The 27,717-nt window shown below is 42.3% G+C and overlaps 1 protein-coding gene across 1 annotated transcript in view; it reads left to right on the plus strand.

Moving 5' to 3' along the window:
• Positions 1-27,717, plus strand: part of LOC147027508 (uncharacterized) — a 410,973-nt gene that overhangs the window by 201,458 nt on the left and 181,798 nt on the right. Inside the window, exons 13-14 of the mRNA XM_085876519.1 lie at positions 6,852-6,956; positions 15,290-15,455. Of these exons, the coding sequence (XP_085732645.1) occupies positions 6,852-6,956; positions 15,290-15,455 (271 nt within the window). The remainder of the gene's footprint in view (positions 1-6,851; positions 6,957-15,289; positions 15,456-27,717) is intronic.

Genomic DNA, 27,717 nt, shown 5'->3' on the forward strand with positions numbered 1-27,717 from the left:
CGACCTCTATCTCTGAAATCGCACCAAGGAAAAAATTGAAACTTGGAAAACGGCAAATACTCCTCATCAGGATTAAGTGTGATTTTAATTTTTTTTAATGATGTCATAGGTGCCTTCGTTATGACGTCATTGCATATGTAGAATGCTATATCTGATAAGAATGAAACATTTTGAGGGTCATCTCAGGATAAAATCGTCCACAGAAAGAAAAAAAAATGATGACGTCATCGATCATGTTATTTGGCAGCCATATTGTTTTTTTATGAATAAATAAAAACCTTCAAAAATCTTCTCTGGAGTGGCTGAACAGATCGAGGGGAAACTTTACACGAATGAGCGCCTACCCATGAGGAACAAAAGGTTCACACATACGATGCCATCGGTCACATGGTTTGGCAGCCACATTGAATTTACCAGAAGACATCCCGCTTCTTCTCCAGGCTGGAAAGATCGAAGGAAAACTTCACACAAATGTTCCCCAAGCCATTGGTTGTGCAAGTTTGTTAAGAAATAATTGACAGGTCACATGGATTGGCAGCCATATTGGATTGAAGAAAAATATTAAATGTTTTCTCTTTAACTGCTTAATCAATTGACGTGAAACTTCACAGTTACGATGCAGTAGTGATGCGGAATACACTTTTTAAAATGCAACTTGTTCGGATGCTTGGTCTGGCAGCCAGAATTGTTTGATTTTGATTTTTTTTGATCTGGGTTCTTTTGGATTTTTAGTTCCTCATGGAGGATCTCTAAGTATTACTCACGTTGTTGTTCTTCATCTTCTTCTTGTGGACTTTTTTGTTTCACAGCCTACAGTTTTCATCGAAACTTCCTGAAACTTGGCATGTATATGTAAAAATACCCTGCACAGACAGTAATCATCTCGGATTTTGAAAATTCCTCCGAGAAAAAAAAGTTATGACGTCAAAATATCTCCGCTAATAGAAATCGTCTAAAAAATCATCTCCGAAACTAGGCAAGCTTTTTGAATTCTGTGAGCAGGAATCGAACAGGGCATTAGCAGAGATGAATTATCACACATGATACATCACTATGACGTCATATCAATTTTTCTGACGTCATTCCTATTTTTTGACATTTTTTGTTTCACAACCCAGAGTTTTCATCGGATCTTCGTGAAACTTTCCAGGTATATGCAGAAAGCCCACGCGCAGACAGTAACCATCTCCGATTTTGGAAATTCTTCCTCGAAAAAAAGTTGACGTCATAATATCGCCGCTATGGAAATCGCCGAAACGAGGCAAGCTGTTTGAATTTTGTTTTCTGGGAATCAAGCCGGACATTAGCACAGATAATTTATCGCAAACCTGATACCTCACAATGACGTCATGTTCGTTTTTATGACCTCATCATTAAGAGGATGAGGATCTTAGCTCATTTGAGCTTGTTTAAGTTACTATTACTTATTTATTTATTTTTTGAATAAGGTCACTTGGCTGTGCCTGGATGTGTTTGAAGGTAGAGGAGTAGCAGCTGAAATGTGAATCCTATCCAGGTTCCTCCTGATGACTTAATCTTTGCTTTTTTTTTCTTGTTTGGGTTCCTTCTGATTACTCCAATGCAGGACTATACCTATTTGGTCTTCAATTTGATTTGAATGGAATTGATTTTAATTCCATTCTAAATTCAATTGAATAATAATAAACATCATGGGTTATGGTCAAGTGTCCGATCAAAGCGAGACGTCTTGGTACCCTGTCATCACTGCCTGCAGTTATGAAGTGGCAGTTGTAGTTATGTCTCTTAATTTCGTCACACACCATTACACAAATACCACACAATATACACCACACTAAACAAGGTCTGGCGAGTGTCTGCAATATCTGAATACTCTTTTTCTTGTTTAAATTGGATTATTCACGTGAACATTGTAGAACACAAATCACTTTTTTGGCACTTTTAAAACCTTCCGTTTCACAGTACTTCGGACAAAATATTACAGCATTTTACATCATCTTGACCAATCAAATTTGCCCCTCGCAGATCCCGCCCATGTCCTTCTTTCCGAAGACTGTGTGGGGTTAGGTGTTCCCTGAACCCTTGAGCTAAGCCTTGCGTTAGCTTGGTGTTTAGGATGGCTGGCTTGGGGTCTCCTGGGGTCCTCATTTCGAGCCCCGTCGGCCGCTGAATGAACACCAGGTGGGGTTGACTCAGCTTGTCATCCTTCTGATGTCGGCGAAATGAGTACCAGTGTACTGGTATAGGGGCACTGCATCAGCGGCATAGCCACGTCCCGAATCAATGATGCAACCAGCTGCCAAAAGGCTGCACACAAGAGTGCGTGTGTAACCCTCTCGTTAAAAAAATGTGCATGTAACTTTAAAAAGTATCATTGCTTTTTTAAAAGTGGAGAAAACAAGTCAATTTTCCTTAACAGGATCGCCCACCAAATTATTTCAAACATAATTTTGCAAGAAGACAATGTGGAGAAATCTAAACAATGGTCGTTAAATTCCTTCTCGAAGCAAACCTGGAGTTTTTTTTTTAATGTCATCTTTTGTTTGATAAATTTGGCTGCACAAGCCATTCTAATTATTGTGATTTCGAAGTACGTAAATGCTATAATTCTTTTCATGAAAGTATATTTTCATGGGATTTTAATGGACTTGGCATTACATAATTGACAATAAATTCACAATTTCAAAGTTTAGAGTCATGATGCCATGGTCGTGACCTTTACAGATCGAAACTGGGGTCTGATGTGCCATATGCACCTGACAGAGCAATTACGTTCCTGCGAAGTCACTACTCAAGCCTCTTCAAATTCGAGCTCTCGTGACAAAACTAAACACAGGAATCACTCGAATGCTATGAAACACAAGTCACAATGAATGTCATATCTCTCAAGTTCATCCTCGTCGGGTGTTGGTGTCGACGTTTTCACGTTCTGTGTTTCGTTCATGTTGCTTTGCTCCCAAGATGTGATCCCGTGTTGCACCGCTTGATCACGATTACCATGTTGTGTATTTACTGCATTTTTATCTTCACAAAAAGGTCTTCATAACAGTCCTTAGTGGGAGACTAAAGAATGTCGAAGTGATCAACGCCAACCACCAACTGATCGGAAATCTAATCAGTTGTTAATGGAATAGTTCCCCATCACAATTTTTATCACAGCTAATTCCGAATGGTAATTGAAAACACTTGATGGCCGAAGCACGAACCCCCAGTAACGATAATTGCGTGTAAAGAATGTAATGAACAGTTTTGAGATGGCCGGAATCATCATGGCCATCAAATGCAAAACGAGCTTTATAAATGCCCAGCACCATTGTGAAGAAATTCTCGCGACACTAAAAGTGTATAATTATACAGTTACTTTCCATGGAATGGTCTTTGTTAGGGCTGTAGCCCACAGTGCCCTTTGGAGACTTACAGTGACTAATTGTCGACTGCGGCAAACTGGATAAGGAACGGCCTTGCTCCTTTCCAATGAGCGCCTTCCAGAAGGCCAGCTGGTTAATCATGTTTTAAACTTTTAAGGTCTCAGTGATTAATTTCTGCCTTGTTAGTGCTGCCAGGCAGACCTTTTGGATGTCCTAGCCTTCTGTTATTGCGGTTAGGTGTCGGGGAGGTTTTGAAAGTCGGTCAGGGACCGTAGTGGCCTGGTCATGTGTCCAGCGTTGATGGTGGCGTAAAGTGCATTGTAAATGAAGGGAATGGCTTGTTGGAGGACGTCCAGTGCACTGTTTATTTTATGGCCATTCTGGCAACAATGTGTTGACGGTAAGCAAACAAAAATAATGATAATAAAGAAAATAAAAATAGAACATCTGGAATTGAGAATGATTATCAAACTTTGACGTCGTGATGCTGATGCATCATCTCCTGCCCCTTAGCCCTTACCAACATGTCATGATCCTTGTGCCTGTTGTGAGCGAAGGCAAAAATTTGCATCAGCCGAGGGTAAGAGGTTAACTTGCTAAGCAGTGTTTCATGAGGGCAGTTTTCCTTTCCATTTGCATGGCCTGATCTATTAGTGCGATCTTAATCCTGCGTTGACCTCCACTGACCCCGCGATGCTTGCCTGAGCCAAAGAGTCCTGTCGCTGTCGGGCACGTTAAATGGGAACCCCAAGGGAGCTGTTTGTTTATTGGTCAGATTATCTCTTCTGATGGCATCTTTGCCCATGACAAAAAGGCCAGCTCTTTGAAGCCATGAGAACTAGCTGGCTTAGGGGAAAGCGAAGCAGGTCTGCAGCCCAGAGCGCTCATTATAACCATGATGAAACGTTCTGTGGGATTCCTGTAGTACATGCTGTGATACATTCACGTAGTTGCATCAAATGCTGCAAGTTATTTCAATATGAGGGGTTCAATACAAAGTGCGGGTCGCATTGTTTGCCGAGCACCGGTGAATGGAATAAATTGTATGAACGTAACTCGATTCAATCACTTTGCTCTTCTTGCAGTGATGCTTTTTTTATTGTTTCAATGTTTATGATCTCATAGAGGGCGAGCGTGCGTGCGTGCGTGATTTTTTTGAACTCATATTTCAAGATACTGAATGATCATTGAAATTAAACACAATTTTGAAGGAAAATTCAGTTGCAAGAGACAATTCAAACCTCAGCATATGAATTTGATGCGACGATGTACGTGTCATCAAATTGGGACAAGAGCAAGCACGTGTCAAGCCGCCGTGGTATGAATTGATCAACAATTCTTCCTCCTGATATTTTAGAGCTTGTTTAACGCGCCACCTCTCCTCTGGTCTTGATGACACAAAACAGCTTTTGTGATGTGCACAGTAGTGCATGCTCAGCTGGAAGCAAACAAGACAGAATCTAGGGCCTTTTCCAGGCCAGACCCTCATTAGGGTCATTGTCCTCTTGCCTGTACAGCATTTACAGAGCCTGATCAAGGCCCCTGGCTGGGTAAACTGAATGGCCATCCCACACAGCTGGAAATGGAGATGGCTAAATGGTGCGCGCCTAACCGCCTCTCTAATGGCTCATTACCGAGGCCTTGTGGGCTGATAGATAATCACTCCGCAAATCTTTTTTTGGCTGCCTCTCATCTCCTCTCCTTTCTCATCTTTTTGGAGAGCTGTGATAATAAAAAAAAAAACGTTGCGTTACTTATGAACAGCATCTTACCGTACATAAGGGAAGGCAGCATAGCTCAGTTGCTGGTGTGCTCTCCTGCAAACTGCCTGGTCCGAGATTTATTCCCCCGTGGAGTCGCATCGGATTAAAAATGCCATCTTGATGCAATGCTGGCAGGGGCCGCTGCGTCTGGCATCACGTCATCCTTCGGATCACGATTTAAAGCCAACTGTCTTGTGTGGTGTGTCTTTTTTTAAAAGCATGCCATTTTGTGCTCTATCCTGGCTGAAATATTTGTCTATAGTTTAAGTGTGATATGTAAGTGCTTAAAGTATGATGATGTTGCTAAGTAAGATAACATTACTGCGAAGAAAGGAGTTTGTTGCATCACAAATAAGGAAATTGATTGATTAAGCTAATGTGATGGGACAGCCTGTGTGTGTGTGTGTGTGTGTGTGTGTGTGTGTGTGTGTGTGTGTGTGTGTGTGTGTGTGTGTGTGTGTGTGTGTGTGTGTGTGTGTGTGTGTGTGTGTGTGTGTGTGTGTGTGTGTGTGTGTGTGTATGCGTGTTTCGCTCAACTCTCAACAGACATTCTAGAGACTAAGCGCATCGATGAAACAGTTGCACGGTTGGATTTTTCTCGAGTTGGCCGTATGTTACCTCGGCATCTCTGAGTGTATTTGTGGAAGGCCAGGATAATAGCTCCTGGCTTCTGGCACTCTGACGGATGTTGTTATAATGCAAGAGGAGGCAGGCAAGGTGTCAGAGCAGTCTTTGTCTCTTGGGCCAGATTGATGGGACTTTCATGAGGTGGGCCTGTCCTTGATTAGAGCGTAAAGATCAGGCGGCCAATGAGCAAAGGCTCCCTGGTTTGCATTTCTATATGACTTGGCTGGGAAATGCCTGTGGAAATGAGCTGCGGGCCAGACAAAGGTTGCTTTATTCTAGGGGCGTAGAACTTGCAACTTGGATGGGAGGTAGCGGAGGGGGGAGGTGGACGCATCTTCGAAGAGCGGGTGAGATGATGTGTCATTAGGCATTCCGTCAAAGGCCTGAGAACAGCTGTTGACGACTTAGGATTTGTCTTCCTCGCACGCATTCGATGCATCGACCTTTAAAATCCTAAATTTTCAGGACTGATAGATTATTTGAAGGTTCAGTGCACATAGGTGGGGGGGGGGGGTGGCTTCAAAACACAGGAATAAATTTTGTGCAATCCTCCTTTGGGGCTTGACATCAATTGTGCCTTTTATTGATCCTGCAGTGACCATTATTGGTTGTTATTTACAATAGCTGTTAAGCAAGTTCTCCTGAACATTCTTGCACAGTTATCGAAAGCACCATTCCTTCGAGCATGCGCATCGAGGTCAAGGTTTCGTCGCCACATCCGATTCTCACACAAGTTTTAATTGTGCTAAAAAACAAACTTGCAAAAATTAACGACGTCACCGATCACCGTAGATTTCCTCCTGATGCAATCGTATTGGCTGTCTCCTGATGTCGTTGTTAACTTACGTGCTGTCATATTTGTGCTTCTTCACAGAGGAATTGAAAGGCCGTGAACATTGAGGAATGCCACAGTGCCTACGTTGTTGGGCTCTGTCTAACCTCCCATTTTTCTCTCATTCTAACCTTCTCTCTCTCTCTCTCTCTCTCTCTCTCTCTCTCTCTCTCTCTCTCTCTCTCTCTCTCTCTCTCTCTCTCTCTCTCTCTCTCTCTCTCTCTCTCTCTCTCTCTCTCTCTCTCTCTTTCTTTTCCTGATTTATTTCCACTCCTCTCCCAGGGGGTTCTGCTGAAGCGGAGCGGGAAGTCTCTGAACAAAGAGTGGAAGAAGAAATACGTCACGTTGTGCGACAATGGGATCCTCACGTACCATCCGAGCCTCCATGTAGGTTTCTTGCTTCATGTGTTGCATTGTCTTGTGGTAGCGTGCCTCGGACTGCCTCACACTTCTGATGCTTTCATTTTCATGGAAGTGAAGATAACGGTTGATTGTTTTCAATGATCACATTTTGGAGTGTGCGGTCAACGTTGTACGGATCGGAGTTCTGCAGTGACAAGTTGAGGGAATATAAATTGGTAGGACAGGGGTTTCGTCGAAGGCTAATAATGCAAAGTTGGAGGTGTATTCGTCTTAATTCGATTAAATATCGAATGTTGTGTTCAGTTCTGGTCACCTTTTTATATAAAGGATCCAGGTGTGATGATAAAGATTTCATTGTAGAGTAAGTGGGCTGATAGGATGGCCGAGTGGAACGCAGACTTGCCTCTAAGTTGTCTTGCCTGGTTTTGAATCCTGACCCAGCTATAAACTGTCATGCCGGTCGGTGTTTCACATGTAGGGTGATTCATCAATGCATGTTCCGTCCCTCGGATGGACGTTAAACTGGGTGTCCCATCTGCCGGCATTCGTTGGTGGACGTTAAAGTTCCCGCAGTGCCCTTCGTGAAGTCAGCGAGCAATCGCCGGCACCCTGAACAAATTGCAAATTCCTGCTCCAACCAGCAGGGGACGCTGCATCAGCAGCACAGTTGTGCCCTTAGCCAATGATGTTACCCCGCAGCTTTGTGCAGCGTCCGGACGAAGAGAGATTGTGTAGTAACTAAGACCTAAGTCACATTTGCTCGATGGCGAGGATACGGCGGCCGTACACCCTCTGAATTGACAGAAACGTGTGGCGGCCGCAGAGTTTCTGCGGTGGCCTCAGGGTGGCCCTACGCCGTTTGGATATCTTTTACAGGCCGTAGGGGTCGCCGTAGAATTATAAGGCGGAGTTATAACTTTTTTCATTCTATATTCGCCGTAGCAATTCGACAAGCTGAAAAAAATTAATTAATTAATTAATTAATTAACCCATTCGTTACCGTCCGTCTGGCCGCACGTTCGCCTTAGGGCCCCCTGCGGTCGCCTTGCAGGCACCTTGAGGCTACCTTGCGTCTGCCTTGAAAATTCTATGGCCGCCACAGGGCCCCCTTAAGGTCACCGTGCGACATCAAATCAAAGACCGTATGGCAACCCCACGTTTTCGGTCTCCACAATTTCTAAATACGCCGTGCTGCTCCCCGAAAATTAAAAACATATGTGACTGCTACATTGTGTGACCGTGGAAATACTGCGGCCGCCGTATAATTGCTAGTGGCCGTTGATTTTGGAGACCCCACGGCCGCCGTGGCAAATGTGACTTAGGCCTAAGGAGCGTTTCGAGCTGGCTGGCTTTCGGATGAAATATTTAAACAGAGGGCTCGTAATGATGTTGGTGTGGAATGATCATTTGGGAGTGTCATGGAAGTATTCGAGCCAAGAAGGTGGCTCAATTTAATGGGAATAAACGATGACGATCGACAGAGTAAACTTGGATAATTGACCTTTTGAGATGTATGACGAGGGGAGAAATAATTGAAGGTAAAGAAATAGAAAATTAGAATGTTTAATAAATCACAGGGATTTATTTATATATTTAGTTATTCATTGCTATTTTTGTTGTTGTTTGTTTGTTTGTTTGTTTGCGGACCAGCTTGCCGTGAAGGTGAGGAAATAAAAAAAATTGTTTGGGAAGAGAATCACATAAAAACTTATTCACAGGACATCGAGGCTCATGGAAGAGCAAAATGACAGTGTGGTGATTGATAGAATAGAGCGAAGGGAAAAATAATGGGATGGCGACAAACGGATGCACTCAAGCACAAGGAGGTAAATTGTGGGAGGTGTGAACAGGGTCCCAGCAGGTGTGTGCATAAGGATAGGATTGCCAGGCAGGTAGTTGTGTATGTTGTTTGTGGAGTGGTGCACTCTGTGTGGTGTGATGCGAGTACATGTGTGTTCAATTATCCTTGTTTCCCCTCATTCCTGCTCATCATTTCCCAGCCCTCATTCACCTCTTTTTGTCTTTCTTCACCCTTTCCCACCACCCTCTCCACCAATCAATTTTGAAAAAATATTTTCTTGTTGTCTTTCTGCTTGTCTTTTTTTTGGGTTTTTTTTTGCTGCACTCTCATTCGTATGTTTGATTGTCATGTGATGTGTGACATGTGACACTTTAATTTTGAGTTTAGGATGCAGTGCATGCTGGATGGGGTAGTACTGTCTTTTGAAACATCTGTATTACCTCCTCCTCTCTCTTTATTTTTTTATTTTTATTTTTTGCACTTGTATCTTAAATCTAGTTTATTTCTGTCACCTGTTTCTCATGCATCTCCATCCTTAGATAAAGAGGAAGTCCCTGATCCTGTTAGTAGCTGCCACTTGATTCTTGATGATGCTTCATCATCTGATCTGAAGCATCACTCATCCATTATCTCAAGAACTCTGGACCAAGTTGGAAGGAACATGAAAAATGGCAAAGGATATGACCGAGAGGAATTCTGAAAGATATTTAAGGACGAAGGAATTGATGTTGTCACACACGAGAATATCGCGAATCGATTTTTCTTCAAGCTTGGAAGCATTATAACGCATTCACCGAAACTGTGATTTGACCTGTGCTTCACCCCGGATTCCCACCACCTCAACCGGAGCCTCAAGGGCTCGAGGAATAATCCAGCTGAGGCACTAAGCTAATCCGGCACTCATCCTCCGCACAATGGGCTCGTGGAGGGCTTTGGCTTGAAACTCTTGTCAGGCTGCGGATCAGCTGGATTTGCAGGCTTAATCTGGCAGTGATAGCCTCAGCCCGAGCAGGTTGAATGATAACATTGGCTCAAAAAAGATGTACACAGGAAAGCAAGTGCAACGAGACCAATCCTCATCTTTTTTTTTTCTTTTTTTTTTCATCACTTTTCACTTACATCCGAAACAAACCACTTGAAGAGGTGATGTCACTCAAACTTTTGAGCCTCACCATCAGCCATGAACTTTCTCAATATTTCCAAAATGGCCTCCATTGCCAGCTGCTGACTGGACATCCTTCATCGTGCAAGGTCCTTCCTTGGCCATTCTGAACTTTTGTCAACCTACAAGGCCTTCATTCTCAGCTCAATGAAGTACTGCCCCCCCCCCCCTTTGGGCAGGTGCCCTTGCCTCACACCTTGTCCCTCTTGTTGCCATGGAAAGCCTTCAAAATAATTGGGATCTCCAGCGATGAAACTGAGTGTCTGGGCCTGTTACTTTCGCATCACCCGCAGGTTGTTGCCCTCTCTGTATTTTACCGCCTCCTTCTTGGCCTTACACACTCTGTCCTCTGTTGGCTCTGTCCCTCCCAGGTTTCTGCAGGGTGCAAACAGTCACCCTCTTCTTGTTAAACTCCAAAAACCCAGGCTCACCACTCACCTCTCCTCATTTGTTCCTCTTTTTTTTCTCACTTGTGGAACCAACTTCCCCAGTCTGTTCATTCCCATTCTTCCATTGAGGTCTTCAAGACAGCTTTTTCTCACTACTACGTCAGGTCACCCCTCATCCATACTCATGATCTCTTCTTTTCCAAATGTTCCAATTTCTAAATGCTCCCTTTTTCCAAGTTAAAGTGATTCTTCCCCCCTCCCCTTCACCCCTTTTTGTTTGTTGGTTGTAGGTTGGTTTGTTCCTTTTTCTGTTTCATCCCTGTTGTCTCCTTTCTCTTCTTGCTGTGGTCCATTCGGCTTGAGTGCAACTTGTTCACCCCACCTGTGCCCTTCTCCCCCTTCTCTTGATCTCGCTGTCACTTCTACTTTGCTGTTGGTGTTTCCCCCCTTTCCATTTCGTTCCCTTCCATTCTGTTTCAGCTCTTCAACAAGCATCGATCATGTGTACAAAAAACAAACAACTGAGGCACTCTCGGCACTGCCCCAGTTTTAGTCAAAATCGACCTCGGAGCAGAACAAATCCATTTATTCCGAGACAGCTAAGAAGCAAATGTCCAACCACCTGAACTATCCTGCAATCCCTCAGCGTACTTCACCGGCCTTCCTTGAATGTCTCCCATCCAAGTGCTAACCAAACTTCACCTCTGCTTACCTTTTGAGACCTAATGGGATCAGGCACATTAGGTTCACCTTTACTGCACATGAGCATCCAAAGAGACCAAAGAGATATCCTGGGATGGAACACGTACACTTTATCGACTTGGACGTTTATAGATTTTGCAGCAATCCTGCCTAGAGTGGTATGGCTGACTTCTAGGACAGGCTGGTTAAAGGAAGTGTCATGATTGCATTCCCAAGATTTATAACCTGATGCTGAATAATGTCTTTTCTTACTGACGAAGGCATGAAGCGTCAGATGGAGCAACAACTGTAAAACCAGTCCGATTCCCAAAACATGCTTGTGTTGATGATATTAATTATTTCTTTTAAGTCATCATTTTGTGACATCGCAACAATAGCAGTCTCTTTGAAGGTTTCAGTTGCATTGCCACATGTGATGGGGAAAAAAATATTCTTCTGGTCTCACTCGAAGCTCACGAGATCATGATGATCTGACGACGTTACAGTGAGCAGCCAACACTTGAAGAAGAGAAACTATTTCGATGGCATGTTTCCTAGAAACAAGCTTGTCTGGATTCTTCATGTTGTATCAATGCTTTGCTGCTTCCCAGTGTCCTCATTGGACAATCTGCTTTGGCGGCTCGAACTTTGGACGGCACGTATGCCGTTTGAAGCCGAGAAGAGGATTAAAAGTTGCACGTGTCATTTTCTCATGTTTAAAAGGGGATAAGTATGTTGATGCTAAGTATATAAGGAAGAGTTTGTAGGTTTTTTTTGGTATATCAATGACTGTGAAATATGACTGTTGCAGAAACAGGCCCCGGCTGGCTGCACGTGCCCTCCAAATGCCCTAACTCAATCCTATTTCCAAAAAATCCTCCCAAATCCAGGCCTTCTGGACATTGCCTTTGATGTGTGGTTTCTGTTTGAAAGCAGATGTTCAAATATAACATCTAAATACCAGTAAGAATGCAAGTAAATAGGGCAACCATGTTCCTTGGGGGCTTTAATGAGATTATGGTCTAAAGGGTTAATAGGTGAGATTTTTTTATATTTTTTTTTTTATTTTCAGACCTGCATTGGGTTATGCAGCTTCAGTGTGTCTTTTATCAAAAAGAATCATCGAAGATATCCATTGGTTCATTTGTTCATTTTGCCTGCATTTTGTGTATTTTTTTTATGCCCGGTTGTACTCGCATTGAATTTGATTGAAGAAGAAGTAACATTATGCACAACTCGTGGAAGCCTGTGATTGAAAATACCAATATATATATATATATATATATATATATATATATATATATATATATATATATATATATATATATATATATATATATATATATATATATACGTATGAATGTATATATATATATATATATATATATATATATATATATGTATATGTATGAATGTATATATATATATGTATATGTATGAATGTATATATATATATGTATATGTATGAATGTATATATATGTATATATATATGTATATATATATATATATATATATATATATATATATATATATATATATATATATATATATACATATATATATATATATATATATATATATATATACATATATATATATATATATATATATATACATATATATATATATATATATATATATATATATATATATATACATGTATGTATGTATATGTATGTATGTATGTGTATATATATATATATATATATATATATATATATATATATATATATATATATTAAAAGAAAGTAGGCCCTTTTTTATTGCGCTGGTTGAAAGAACTCAAAATTTGGAGGTTATATATTTCTTAACGGGAAAGAGAAAAAAAAATTGTGGGTGCGATCTGTTTCCTATACACTGCTCGGATTGAATTTTTTGGTCTGATTGAAAAAAATGATTTTCCTGCAGGTTTGGATTCATTTGAAGCAACTTTTACTTTATAATTTTGTTTTTTTTTCTCCCTGAGGAGAGTGTCCGTGTTTCATGGTGTGACAGACAGACAGACAGACAGACAGACAGACAGACAGACAGACAGACAGACAGACAGACAGACAAACAGCATGATCCTATTATATCTCATACAATCTTTCAATAATTAATCAATTGAGTTCACTGCGCACGATTCAAGAAAACCCCTCTTCAGTTTGTGAGGCATTTTAAGGTCATAACAGCAGGATATTTTGTTACATAATCAGTATTGAGTTTGGTGTGACTACTATGGGTTAATGAATGTATCTGGCAGTTTCATTCTATTCTATTGCACTTGCAGCAAAGCTGGTTAGTGAGAACAAACACATCGCAATCTATCTGTGTTTTATTGGAACGAATGTGCACTAATAGAGTTTCGAGTGATTGAGTATGTGCCCTCGGTACATCATCAGCAGAAGGAGAGCAGAAGGGTTAGATTTGGAGATCTTTGCTAATTTTCCCTAGTCCAAAGCCATTACATTGTCACACGCAATTAAGCCTCAGCACTGACTGTACAAGTCCATTACTGTTAACGGAAGTGTTCGGCTTTGGAGCATTCATTTTGTGATCAGAATGAAGCTAAAGACGAAGGAATTGGCCAAAGTTAATGCGAACTAGCGGGATGGATTTCAGGCACGGAATGGTTCTTCCGGTAATTTTGAACTTTTTCTTGGAGTTGGTCCAATTGTGAAATCCTTTCCTGACGAGGTTTTTTTTCTTTTATTTTTTTCTTATTCTACCCTCCTCATCCATCCACCAAACACACACACACACACACACACACACACACACACACACACACACACACACACACACACACACACACACACACACACACACACACACACACACACACTGTGAAAGTACAGTTGCGTGTATCATCAAAATCTCAACGTGATTGTTCATTGTGTTTAGCATCGAATGTTAATTTTTGTCCAATTGCCGTGAGTCCGGTATAGGCATGCTTGACTGCGGTTTATTGTTTTAAATGACCGAGTTTGTGATCCTTCGTCATCGTAGAAGGCATTTGTCTAATTGATGAGAATTGCTTGTTGCAGCCTATCAAAATATTATTTTAATCATTAATATGCTGCACCTTATGATACCCGAATTAAGACTGCTCCATTCAAAGTTGTACTTTTTTTTTAATTAGCTGTGGGTGTGTGCAACTTGTTGATTTTTCCGAACTTGGCACTCGGCACCTAATTGGAATTGGCCTGTTTGGTATTGCCTTTGCATGACATCCAGGGATCTTCGGTTCATTTCCCGCTGATGTGGTTCTTTGTCCATTCTTTACTCAAGTCCTTGATTTCATGTGAAAGTGCAATGTCGGCCCCACTGTGAGTCTTAGACCGCCGCTGTGAAGACGGATGTTTTTCTTTTGAATGATTTTGATGCATAAATGTCTCTAATAGTCCCATTATTTTTGAGAAACAAGAAAGCAACCAAGTACCATTGGGTGGCAGTGAAAAATTTGTTTTGAGTATGGAGGGGTATAAATTTCTCCAACTTAATCGGTGCACAATTCGTGAAAGACAATCAATCGCTGAAGACCAAGTTTCGTCCCAATCCGTCCACAACTTTTCTAGATCTCTTGCTCACAGACAAACAGACAGATAAACAGGGGTGATAACATTACCTCCATCCATGCACCTTCAGTGGTGGAGGTAAGAGGTGAAATTGTAGAGTTCTGCACACACACACACACACACACACACACACACACACACACACACGCACACAGTTTTTCACGGAGTGTTTTCACTCTGGAAGACACCTTGACATCTTTGTGCATGTTGAGGTTACTTTCTACATTGTTCTAATCACTTTGCCTTGAAGGAAAGGAAACATGAGCTTCTGTCAAACAATATAGCCTCTAGAATGTTTGGTGGAACATTTGTTTTTTGAGACTGGCCATCACAGTGGGGTATTTAATATCCAGTAATGAACAATGCATGAGCAGATGGATAAAGGATGCAGACTACAGCCATCGACGCTATGCACACCACAGCTGATGACTTTTTCAAGAGTACAGTGATTCCTTGATGTCCCATAATCTTTATAATTATAGGCCTCATTTATTCTTTTTATCCATTGTAATAATCTGAAAGCCATTGGGTTGGTGATGCACTTTTTGATTTACTTTTATGTTAACTCTATGTGAAATTGCATAGTGGAAACAAATAACTTCGTTTTGAGTATTGGCTGGAATAATATTCTGCCGACTCCACGACCTCGAGATGACATGGGGTAATTGAAGACAACAGGGTGACCATCGGTTGTCTGAATGAACATGAGACACCTGCTTGCATTTTGTGAATACCTCAACATTTGTCTTGTTGTTTTCCTTTCCAGGACTACATGCAAAATGTACATGGCAAAGAGATAGACCTCCTTCGAACCACTGTCAAGGTACCAGGGAAGAGACCACCCCGTGCTGCCGCACCTGCGCTTGGAGCCAGTCCAAAGGCGAACGGCTTGGCAAAAGAGCTGAGCAGTGCCCCACAAGCAGGAACACAGGGTAAGGAGAATGAGACGAGACTCGGTCGGTGGCGTAATAATTAGAGCCTCCGCTCTTGGTCAGGAAAGTCAAGGGCTTGAACCCCGGTCGTGTCGTACCAAATACTTTAAAATAGTCTGTGCTGCTTCTTTGCTCGATGCTCACCATTTTAAAAGGATAGGATAGAGTACGGACAAACAACAATTAGGTGATGCACCAAATTGGCTTCTCCTGGGTTGAAGTTCATTATGGAAGGAAATCCAAAAATTCAGTTGAGTTTCTGGATTGCTGAAGATATTTTTTAGCACTCGTAAAGAAAACAATGCGTATACATATTAACCATTTTATTAAGACCAGGCAACAACACTCGGTTTGCATTGCCCTGAATTGAGGATACAAACAAGGTGTTTCATTCAGCCTCCCCTTGTAGGATAAGGGAAGGACTAGTTGTTGCAGGGCTTGTTTCTACAACTGGGGTCCCCAATTTTTAATTGTACTCCAGAGTTTCTTCGACCCCCCCCCCCCCCCCACCAGGAGTACTCGACCACCATTTTGGGTTTTCTTTTGTTTTTTTGCCAATGTCCGAGCCACATCTCAGATCCGGCTGGGACTTTCGGAATTAAATTTTGCCTTAGTAATTGGAATCAAAAGTTTGTGGAATTGACATTGTTTTCGATCTTGACCTAATTTTAAGGTCATGACCCAATTATAGACCTTTTAACTTTTTTTTTCACCATAACTCTACGAAGGTTTATCTGATCAGAACTAAATGCCCTCTCGAGATAGCCTCGAGCAAGGGACATTTATGCTTAATTTACATCGTACCTCTCTGAGTTAAAGGTCAAGGTCGAATGCCAGCATGAAAAAAAGAAAAAGTGTTTTTTTTTTTAATCGCTCAATTTTGCTAATGCAGGATCTCAAAGACCGCTTGGCCTTCCAATATGTCCTTGAATCATAATAGTGTACCTGCGCTGAAGTTGTGCATCTGACAGTTCATTTGTGTCCTTGGCCGACTTTCTTCAGATTGTGACCGAATTAACAAAAAACACTTTTTTATCACAGCTTGAATAATTTTCCATAGATTTTCATGTTGTTGAGTTTAATGGATAGATTGTAGATGGGGACACAATTTCTTAATCTACACTCTATCCCAAAATGTTGAAGGTCAAGGTCATTTGGTGGTCCAAAAAAAAAAGTGACCATCATTGGATCGCGAGTGTTGGGAGATGCATCCCCTTGGTGATCGCTTTGTGATCCTAGATATCCAGTGATTATTATTAATGAAACAGGCTAGCCTGCGAAATATTTAAATTCTCCATATCTTGCTTTCACCACCTTGTACTTCTCAACATGTTTGCTTTTTCTCTTCTGTGCATTTGGCCACAGACAAAGTGTTGTGTTGTTCAGAGTAATGTGTGTCATGGTCTTTTCCCCCAAAATGATCCAACAACCCCAGCCCTTGGCCTTTCTTCCTTCTTTTCTATTATAAGGTGTCGTGCTGTAGAAATGTAGTATTCCTTCATGTAATGTGTTTGATTCCATATTTGAGATTAATCAACAAAGCACCTAGTCGTGAAAGTTCTATAGTTATCTTTTTTCATACTTCTCAGGAAGAATAATTTTATAGTGGGTGTAAATTTAATTATTATATTTCATAGTCAATTACATTGGACTCGACGGAGTCCTTCAGGGTCTCCAATCCAAAATTCTCAACTCTCACCTCTTTAGTATTGATGTTGTGAGTTATTTATAGAGAATTGATATTGTCGTGTTCTGGATTTGATACTCACATAACTCGGAAATATTATCTCAACCCTTAAAGTCCATTTTTTTTTGTATACCTTGTCGAGGCTCGTATGAGAGCTTACACACAATGCACAGCAAGGGGGGCATGAGACAAGAGGGGCAGGAGTGGGAAGGACAAAACAGTGGAGAAAAGAGACATTAGGAGATCTGTGGAAGGGAGAGGGATGGGGCGGGGAACATGGGGAATAGAAGATGTACATTACAGGGACTTTCAGGAAGGAAGGCAGGGAATTTTAAAGAGGTGGGCTTGGCGTGGATTAACGGGGGTAGAAAAGATCAAGGATTTGGATGAGGGGTGATAAGAGTTAGTGGTGAACAGCTGTTTTGAAGGACTGGAGTGAAGAATGGGATTGAATAGATTGAGGGAGTTTATTCCAAAGGTGGGAAAAAAGAGAAATGAAAGAGTGACGGTGAGCAGTGATTCATGATTTTGGTAGTTTTACCAGAAGGGGGTTGTTGGTGGACCTTGAGCACCCTGCGGAAATGTGGTGGGGACAAATCACAGAGAGAGCAGGGGGGCAAGACTGGAGAGGAGACGGTAGAAGACAGAAATACCACCGACCTGCCTGCGGTGAGAGAGTAAGAGGCCCAAGAACTCAGCCTCAATGCGGGAGATACCAATGATCCGAAATGCCTTGGTTTCCACAGCGTGAATCCGAGAAAGGTGGGAGGCAGGAGCACCAGCCCAGAGGGGAGAGCAGTACTCCATCAGGCTGCGGAAAAAGCTTTGTGAGTGGTCAGGAGCTCAGGTGGGCCGAGGAAGCATTTTGCACGACGGAGGATTCCCAGTCGGCGACTGGCTTTGAAGGCGAGGTTTGAAATGTGGCTTTCCCAGGAAAGATCATGGCAGATCGTGAGACCCAGAAGCTTGAAAGAAAGGACTTCTTCCAGTGTATTGTTGAGAAAGTGGATGGGGGGGGGTTACTAAACAGTTCTTTCGGAGAGACATAGTGAGAGTGTGAGATTTGTCCGAATTAAAAGACATGTTCCATGTGTTGGACCAGTTTGTGATTTTATCCAGATCTGCAGTGAGCGAAGAAGCTGCTGCTTGCTCGTCTGAGGGATGACAGATGGTACGGCAGAGGGTGGAGTCATCAGCAAAGAGATATAGAGGATTTTCCAGAGAGTCCGAGAGATCATTTATGAAAACCAGAAAAAGAACAGGGCCCAGAACGCTACCTTGAGGAACTCCAGCCTGGACAGGAAGAGGGGATGAAAGAACTCCATTTTGGGCCACACGTTGACTGCGACAGGAGAGGAAGTCTGCGAGCCATGAGTGGAGATGGCCTTGAATACCATAGGAAGAGAGTTAAGTGAGCAGGGCTGGGTGTCAGACCATGTCAAAAGCATGCGATATGTCGAAGGAGATGGCTCTGATTTCATGTCCGGCATTGAGGATCTCCATCCATTCTTGGGAGAGCAGAAGCAGCATATTCATGTAGAGTGACCGAGTCTGAAATCAAATTGATAATCGGAAATCAGGCCATTGGAGAAGAGAAAGGATTTGATGTCTGAAGCGATGATGGATTCCATAACCTTGCTGATGATTGGGATAATGCTGTTAGGGTCTGTAGTTGCAGGGATCTGTTTTTGCATCTGTTTTTATGCAGGGCAGTAATGTTTGCTGATTTCTCAGCAGATGGCAGATAACCTAGAGAAAATGAGAGGGTGAATAGAACAGAGACAGGGTGAGCAAGAGCAGAAGAGCAGGTTTTTAGGACATGTGGGCTGATGCCGTCTGGACCGGTTGCAGAATCTGAGTTGAGGTTTGACAGCAAGTTCTCCACCTTATCAGGAGAAAAGGACACAGAGTCGAGGGACAATTGGGTGTGACTGGGTAAGGTGGGGAGAGAAAGTGATGGGTTTCGGACACAATATTTCGATGCAAACACCGAGTTTAGGCATTCAGCCTTTTCACGTGCGGAATCAGCAGTGTGTCCATTTGAGATAATGGAGGGGCTGGAGGGGGGATATACACCAGAAACAGATTTGATTAGATACCACCAGGATTTTGAGAAGGGACAGAGGTTTGAAAGTTCACACTTGAGCTCAGAAAGATGTTGTTTTCTGGCTCTCCTGAGGGTAGATACACACTTGTTCCGAGCTTTATGGAAGGAACAGAAATTACTCTCAGTTGGGTTTGCTTTCCATGAGACAAAGGCAAGTTGTTACACGACAACTGCCTCGCCACAAGCTTCAGTGAACCAAGGGCGGGAGGAAGGGTAGGACAACTGAAGACGAGAGAGGATGAATCTGTGCATGAGGGAGAGCAAGTTTCTTTGAAAGAATTCCCAGGATGAGTTGATGTTGGAGAAAGTAGCGATAGGAGACCAGTCTATAAGTTTGATGGCTGCTTGGAGCTGGGGGAGAGGGGGGCAAGAGAGGGGGCAGGAGGCAGTTGAGGATTTGAGGAGGTGGAGTGATGAGATGGAGGTGAGATGGCAGGGGAAGGAGGCAGCTTGGTGGATGAGAGGGGGGGGGAAACTTTGAGAAGGATGAGTGAGGGGGTGAATGGTGGGAGAAGGGTGAGTGGCGAGAGTTGAGGGAGAAAGGTGAGGGGGGAGTTTTTGAGAGAGGTGAGGGGGAGGCTTGGAGGGAGAAGAGTGTGATGGTTGCTTTGAGATGGGTGAGTTGGCACTGAAGTTGGAAGAAAGGAATGGTTGATGGAAAGTGAACACGCATAGCAAACTAGGTTTTTTTTAAAGATATCGGTCAGAGATGCGATTAAACACATTTCTGATGGATGCAAAAAAGGCAAATTAAGAGAATGGAGAGAAGAAACGCTGCAACAGTTGGATTTTTTAGGCAAGGTATGAAGGAAAGGAATTGAGGGGTCGTTTGTGTCCACCTGTGTTGGCATGTCAGTCTGAAACAAAGGAAGTGCATGACTTTGAGCTTTGTAGGCTGGGTTTTATTCTTGATGAGCCTACAAATTATCAGACTGGTGATTCATGGAGAAGGCCTGACATTCAAAAGTGCACTCTTCTTCCTGGATGGGGGTGTCAAGCTTGTGACCGATCTGTCAGCATTGATTTTTGGTGGATGTTAAAGATCCCACAATGTTTTTTTTTTTGATGGAGAGTATGAAGGCGGTAATTAACAGCTCTGTCCAGATTTCAAAATCCTGCCTGGACCACTCCGAAATCAAAATAACCTGAACCACTCCAAAACCAAAATAACCTGAACAACTCCGAAACCAAAATAACCTGAACAACTCCGAGACCAAAATAACCTGAACCACTCCGAAACCAAAATAACCTGAACAACTCCGAAACCAAAATAACCTGAAACACTCCGAAACACAAAATAACCTGAACCACTCCAGAACCACAAATAACCTGAACCACTCTGGAACCAAAATAACCTGAACCACTCTGGAACCAAAATAACCTGAACCACTCCAGAATCACAAATAACCTGAACCACTCAAGAACCAAAATAACCTGAACCACTCCTGAACCAAAAATAACCTGAACAACTCTTGAACCAAAAATAACCTCAACCACTCCTGCACCACAAATAACCTGAACTACTCCAGAACCTCAAATAACCTGAACCACTCCAAAACCAAAATAACCTGAACCACTCCAGAACCAAAATAACCTGAACCACTCTGAAACCAAAATAACCTCAATCACTCGAGAACCAAAATAACCTGAACCACTCCAAAACCAAAATAACCTGAACCACTCGAGAACCAAAATAACCTGAACCACTCGAGAACCAAAATAACCTGAACCACTCTGAAACCAAAAATAACCTGAAACATTCCGGAACCAAAATAACCTGAACCTCTCCTGAACCACAAATAACCTGAACCACAAATAACCTGAACCACTCCAGAACCAAAAATAACCTGAACCACTCCGGAACCAAAATTTACCTGAACCACTCCGGAACCAAAATTTACCTGAACCACTCCTGAACCACAACTAGCCTGAACCACTCCAGAACCACAAATAACCTGAACCACTCCTGAACCAAAAATAACCTCAACCACTCCTGAACCAAAAATAACCTCAACCACTCCTGAACCACAAATAACCTCAACCACTCCTGAACCACAAATAACCTCAACCACTCCTGAACCACAAATAACCTGAACCACTCCTGAACCACAAAAACCTGAACCACTCCTGAACCACTCCTGAACTAAAAATAACCTGAACCACTCCCGAACCACAAATAACATGAACTACTCCAGAACCACAAATAACCTGAACCTGGGGTGGGGTCAAAATGTCAAATACCAAAAATGCAATTATGGGTACATTATTTTTAACATTTTTTTTAAATATAACTTTGTATATGCAATCAACATTGGGGATGCATGAAATATGTAACGACTTTTGAGATTTTACCCTCGGTTCATGCCCAATGGGGTGGGGACTTGGGGCCACTGGGGTCCAAACAGAAGATGCTTTTATCTCAAGATTTGACATTGAGTCATTCCTGATGAAACTGTTTGCCATCTTTCCACTTTGCGTAAGGTGGGAAGCGTCGGGATTTGCGATGACGTGCCATCTACTCCACTCTAGTTTTTTTCTTGTTGGTGATGTCTGTGTAAGTGGCTTATTTTGTAGTTGTCCATGTAATTGGATTATGTTGTTGTTGCAAAACTTCAACAAAAACAATTCGACAATATTTATTTATTTAACATTAATTTGTGTTTTCATTTTGTTCGTCATTTCAGGGCTTCCCTCTCAAATATGCTCCCTGTTGTGGCTTTGACAATCACTTCATGGTGTCTACCAGGACTCTAGTGATATCATGTATGGATATTTGCCTCATATCAGGAAGTGAAATATTTATTCAAAGACCAAAACATTTTGCTTTCCACTGGTGGCATTCTGGTTAGAACATCCGCTCCGAGTCTGGCAGGTCAGCGGTTCGATTCCAACCCTGGCAGAGTCATACTAAAGGCTTAAAAAAAAACGTATGTGCTGCTTCCTTGCTTGATGCTTGGCATTTAGTGGAAAGAGTGCAGATAAACCTCATGGGTTGGCATCCCATTGGGAGGGAGAAAATTCTCCTTTGTTGCTCTGGGGAATGTGAAGAGAAAAGCGACGTGACAAAGATAACGTCCCCAGTACCCAATGTGCCCGAGGAAGGTACGTCACCCCCCACCCCCCCCCCCCCCATGTTCAGGAGCTGTTTGTCTGAAGTAATTACTCTGGAGTTGTCTCATGTTTTTGTCTGCATGTGTATTGTAATTTGTGCTGCTCTACTCCTCCATGAGTCTTATATACAGGTGACCCTTGTATAACGATTGCTCTGATAACGTGTTTTTGCGACAGCGCGGATTTAATTCAACAATGACAACAACAACAACAACAACAACAACAACTGCCCACATCATTCTGAGCAAGTTGATCGTGATCGGTTGTTCTGAGCGAGTTGTTCGTGATCGGTCGTTCTGAGTGAGTTGATTGTGATCGGTCATTTTGAGCAAGTCATCGTGCTCTGTCATTCTGAGTGAGTCATTTGTGATCGGGCATTCTGAGCAACTTGGTCATGATCGGTCATTCTGAACGAGTTGTTTGTGATCGGTCATTCTGAGCGAGTTGTTAGTCATTGGTCGTTCTGAGTGAGTTTTTCGTGATCGGTTGTTCTGAAGGAGTTGTTTGTGATGGGTCATTCTGAGCGAGTTGTTTGTGATGGGTCATTCTGAGCGAGTTGTTCGTAATCGGTAGTTCTGAGCGAGGTGTTTGTGATGGGTCATTCTGAGCGAGTTGTTCGTAATTGGACGTTCTGAGCGAGTTGTTCGTAATCCGTTGTTCTGAGCGAGTTGTTTGGAATCGGTCGTTCTGAGCGAGTTTTTCGTGATCGGTCATTCTGAGCGAGTTTTTCGTGATTGGTCATTCTGAGCGAGTTGTTTGGAATCGGTTGTTCTGAGCGAGTTGTTCGTCATCGGTCGTTCTGAGCGAGTTGTTCGTGATCGGTTGGTCTGAGCGAGTTGTTCGTGATGGGTCATTCTGAGCGAGTTGTTCGTGATTGGTTGTTCTGAGCGAGTTGTTCGTGATCGGTCATTCTGAGCGAGTTGTTTGGAATCGGTTGGTCTGAGCGAGTTGTTCGTGATCGGTCATTCTGAGCGAGTTGTTCGTGATGGGTCATTCTGAGCGAGTTGTTCGTGATCGGCATTCTGAGCGAGTTGTCCGTGATTGGTTGTTCTGAGCGAGTTGTTCGTGATCGGTCATTCTGAGCGAGTTGTTTGGAATTGGTTGTTCTGAGCGAGTTGTTCGTGATCGGTCATTCTGAGCGAGTTGTTCGTGATGGGTCATTCTGAGCGAGTTGTTCATGATCGGTTGTTCTGAGCGAGTTGTTTGGAATCGGTTGTTCTGAGCGAGTTGTTCGTAATCGGTCATTCTGAGCGAGTTGTTTGTGATCGGTTGTTCTGAAGGAGTTGTTTGTGATGGGTCATTCTGAGCGAGTTGTTCGTCATCGGTCATTCTGAGCGAGTTTTTCGTGATCGGTTGTTCTGAAGGAGTTGTTTGTGATGGGTCATTCTGAGCGAGTTGTTTGTGATGGGTCATTCAGAGCGAGTTGTTCGTAATCGGTGGTTCTGAGCGAGTTTTTCGTGATCGGTCATTCTGAGCGAGTTGTTCGTGATGGGTCATTCTGAGCGAGTTGTTCGTGATGGGTCATTCTGAGCGAGTTGTTCATGATCGGTTGTTCTGAGCGAGTTGTTTGGAATCGGTTGTTCTGAGCGAGTTGTTCGTGATCGGTCATTCTGAGCGAGTTGTTTGTGATCGGTTGTTCTGAAGGAGTTGTTTGTGATGGGTCATTCTGAGCGAGTTGTTTGTGATGGGTCATTCTGAGCGAGTTGTTCGTCATCGGTCATTCTGAGCGAGTTTTTCGTGATCGGTTGTTCTGAAGGAGTTGTTTGTGATGGGTCATTCTGAGCGAGTTGTTTGTGATGGGTCATTCAGAGCGAGTTGTTCGTAATCGGTGGTTCTGAGCGAGTTGTTCGTGATCGGTCATTCTGAACGAGTTGTTGGTGATCGTTCATTCTGAACGAGTTGTTTGTGATCGTTCATTCTGAGCGAGTTGTTCGTGATCGTTCATTCTGAACGAGTTGTTTGTGATCGTTCATTCTGAGCGAGTTGTTCGTGATCGTTCATTCTGTGCGAGTTGTTCGTGATCGATCGTTCTGAGTGAGTTGTTCGTAATCTGTTGTTCTGAGCGAGTTTTTCATGATCGGTTGTTCTGAGCGAGTTGTTCGTGATCAGTTGTTCTGAGGAAGTTGTTTGTGATCGGTTGTTCTGAGCGAGTTGTTTGTGATCGTTCATTCTGAGCGAGTTGTTCGTGATCGTTCATTCTGTGCGAGTTGTTCGTGATCGATCGTTCTGAGTGAGTTGTTCGTAATCTGTTGTTCTGAGCGAGTTTTTCATGATCGGTTGTTCTGAGCGAGTTGTTCGTGATCGGTAGTTCTGAGCGAGTTGTTCGTAATCAGTTGTTCTGAGGAAGTTGTTTGTGATCGGTTGTTCTGAGCGAGTTGTTCCTGATCGTTCATTCTGAGGGAGTTGTTCGTCCGAATTATTTTGGCTAATGAATTGAAATTTAGAAGTATGTATGATGGAAAAATACAAGTTTTTTTTCGAATCAACAAAATAACAAAAGAAAAATTATGAAAATGAAAAACCTCTTACCCAGTGTTAGCTTCGGTGTTTGTGAATTTACAAACATAAAGTAATCTAAAATTTTAGGGGAAGTATCTGGGAAACACCACTTTAAAGTTTTGGGACACATGAGTCCCTTGGTCCAGAAAGGGTTAATGAAATCTGTTAATGCGCCTTCGAAGCTGCACTGATCATGTAACACCACTTACTTCGCACCTGTGTGTCATTGGCATGCTGAGTAAAGTCTCGGCCCGTAAACAACATGCGTGTAGGTGATGATGGGCCTGCATGAACAAACGGAGTCATGATAATCATATCAAGGCCGTACTTCTTCATCACTGTCATTATGTTCACACGCGATGCCTCATAACGTGAAGATTGGTAACGAGGAATGTATGTCGCTCAATAAGATTTAACTTACATTCGTGGAATTTTTATTTTATTTTATTTTTTTTAATTCTTTCACATTGGGTTCACGTGTCATGTGCTCTCACAATGTTAATTGCACCCAATATTGTGTTACGAGCTGGGAGTTTGATTTTAAAGTGTTTGTCCGACATTTGTTTCATCAAGCAGGGATCACATGATGATCGGAGTGTTTCTGCCATTGAAATGCGAAAACTGACTTTTCGAGATGTTTTTTTTTTTGTGGATACAACTGGACATAATTTCTTGCCAAACTTTTTAAAAATGTCTCTTCCTCTGGGACAATGGCTTTGTTTGTCCTCGATACATAAAGCAAGACGAACTGTATTTCCTGTATTATATGTAGTATGTAGCTCAAACCATTGCCATTATATCATTTAACTGTTTTTCCCCACATTTGTGGTTACTTTGAATGTGTTTTGACAAAATGGTTATATATATATATATATATATATATATATATATATATATATATATATATATATATATATATATATATATATATATATATATATATATATATATATATGAAGAATTCCTTCAGCTTATTGATTGCCCGATTCAATTACTGTCTGGATCATAAGCTGGGAACCGTCAATCACTGGAGTTTCAACCCTTTAATCACAGAACTGCCCAGAACTGAAAGTCCACAACTTCCGTTGTGTTGATGAACAGCGGCGTACCGTGAGGGGAGAGGTGCATCAATGTATGCACCTTCCTTTGGCAGGATAATATGAACCCAGTGGTTCCGTCTGCCTGCATTTGCTTCGTGACATCAAATATTCGAGAAGATTATTGTGTGCCAGTAACCCAAACAAATCCTAAATTCCTGGCCCGCTTCAAAGTTGCTTTTGAGCACCCTGCGATGGAGTGTTGACCTATCCGGGGTTAAATTCTTAGATATGGAGACATTCATGAATCGTTGTGCGCTCGCTCATAGCCCGTGAGGGCATATGGGAATTCCGCCGATGTAAGTAATAAACCATTCAGGTCCTTGAGGGCACAGAGCCTGATCTTGTAGTATTGGTCCATTGTATAAGCCCAAAGGCCTTATCTTGCTTGAATAATTCCACTGTGCCATACACATTAAACTGTGGAACAATATCGCTATAAGTCCCCCTTTCCAAAAAGACATTGTGCTGCCCTCCGTTCGGTTATCGCCACACTTCCTTCGGAATACAGTTAACACTCGGATCAGATTGCCTGGTAATCGAAACCAAGAGCAGATAATTTGGTGATGACAAAAACTACCGCTGTGCTGCGTGCACTTGCAGAGCAGAGAGTGGGGGATTGCTTTTTCGAGAAATCGCAAGAACAAAGGAGACTTTTCAGAGGAAGAACCATACTTGTCCTGTCCATAGAGCATGGTCGGATAAATGTTGCATGTCAGCCATTTTTCCAGTGGAAAACTTGCACATGTTATGGCGATATTTAGATGTCCTTATAAATTATAGAAGCTAAAATTTAGAACCCCCCCCCCCTACTCACCGCCCCCACCTCCATCTCAGCATTATCCCACTTTTCTCCCTCCTTTGACCCCTGTGCATCTGCCTCAATTTTTCTTTCCCTTAATGGCCCTCTGCGCTTCAATTGGAAGTGCCATGTCAATGAAACAATTACTTGCTAATCATTAGCAACACTTCAAGCCAAGCCTGGTATTTTAATTGGTGCTTATTTGAGCTCAGCAAATCACACCCTTATGAACTCTTGCACATGGTTAAGTCTGGCAATAAATGTAGTTATTTCTTGTTTTCTTCTTGCATTTATTTCTCTTTCCAAAACTTTTATCAATATATGTTCATGCTTTTGGGGAGATTTTAATCCTTCTCGTACATTGTGGAATTGCTTGATGCTGTATAAATGTTCCCAGTTCCAAGATTTCTATCGCGAGGCTATTTAAAAGTACAGCAGTCGACATTTTTTTGTGCTCGAGCATCTCGTCCGATGTGAAGTCTTTCATCCAAGTGCTGCGACATGGAAGCAGTCTAAGCACCTTTCGGAATTCTCAATATTATATATTATTTCCGAGTTTGTGGTTTCGTGTCGCGCTATCTTCGACTTTGTTTTGCGCTCGAGTAACGTGATATTCGGCTTACATTATTTCAAAGACCATATGAGGTGCATGGTACAAAAAAAAGTCAATAAAATGGTTCTGAACCAGTGAAATCGTATTCCACTTACTGCATTAAAGTAAAATTACTCCTGATACTATGCATCAGTTCCTTTCTCAAACACACCCACCCCAACATGTCGCGCAGAGCGCGGGTTATGCTAGTGGGATATTATTTTTCACATCAGATTTTAAAGGAGAACTCTCAGCAAAGTTTGCAAGCGTCTTGACTTTATTATCGGACTACTTTAGATGATGCTCTAGTTAATGAGAAACGATGATGTCGACAGTGGCCAAGAAATTAACGATATGCCGGAACTGT

Source organism: Eptatretus burgeri, chromosome 4 (assembly GCF_056783735.1).
Source record: "Eptatretus burgeri isolate ZD-2024b chromosome 4, Ebu_testis_v1, whole genome shotgun sequence".
Lineage (NCBI taxonomy): Eukaryota > Metazoa > Chordata > Myxini > Myxiniformes > Myxinidae > Eptatretus > Eptatretus burgeri.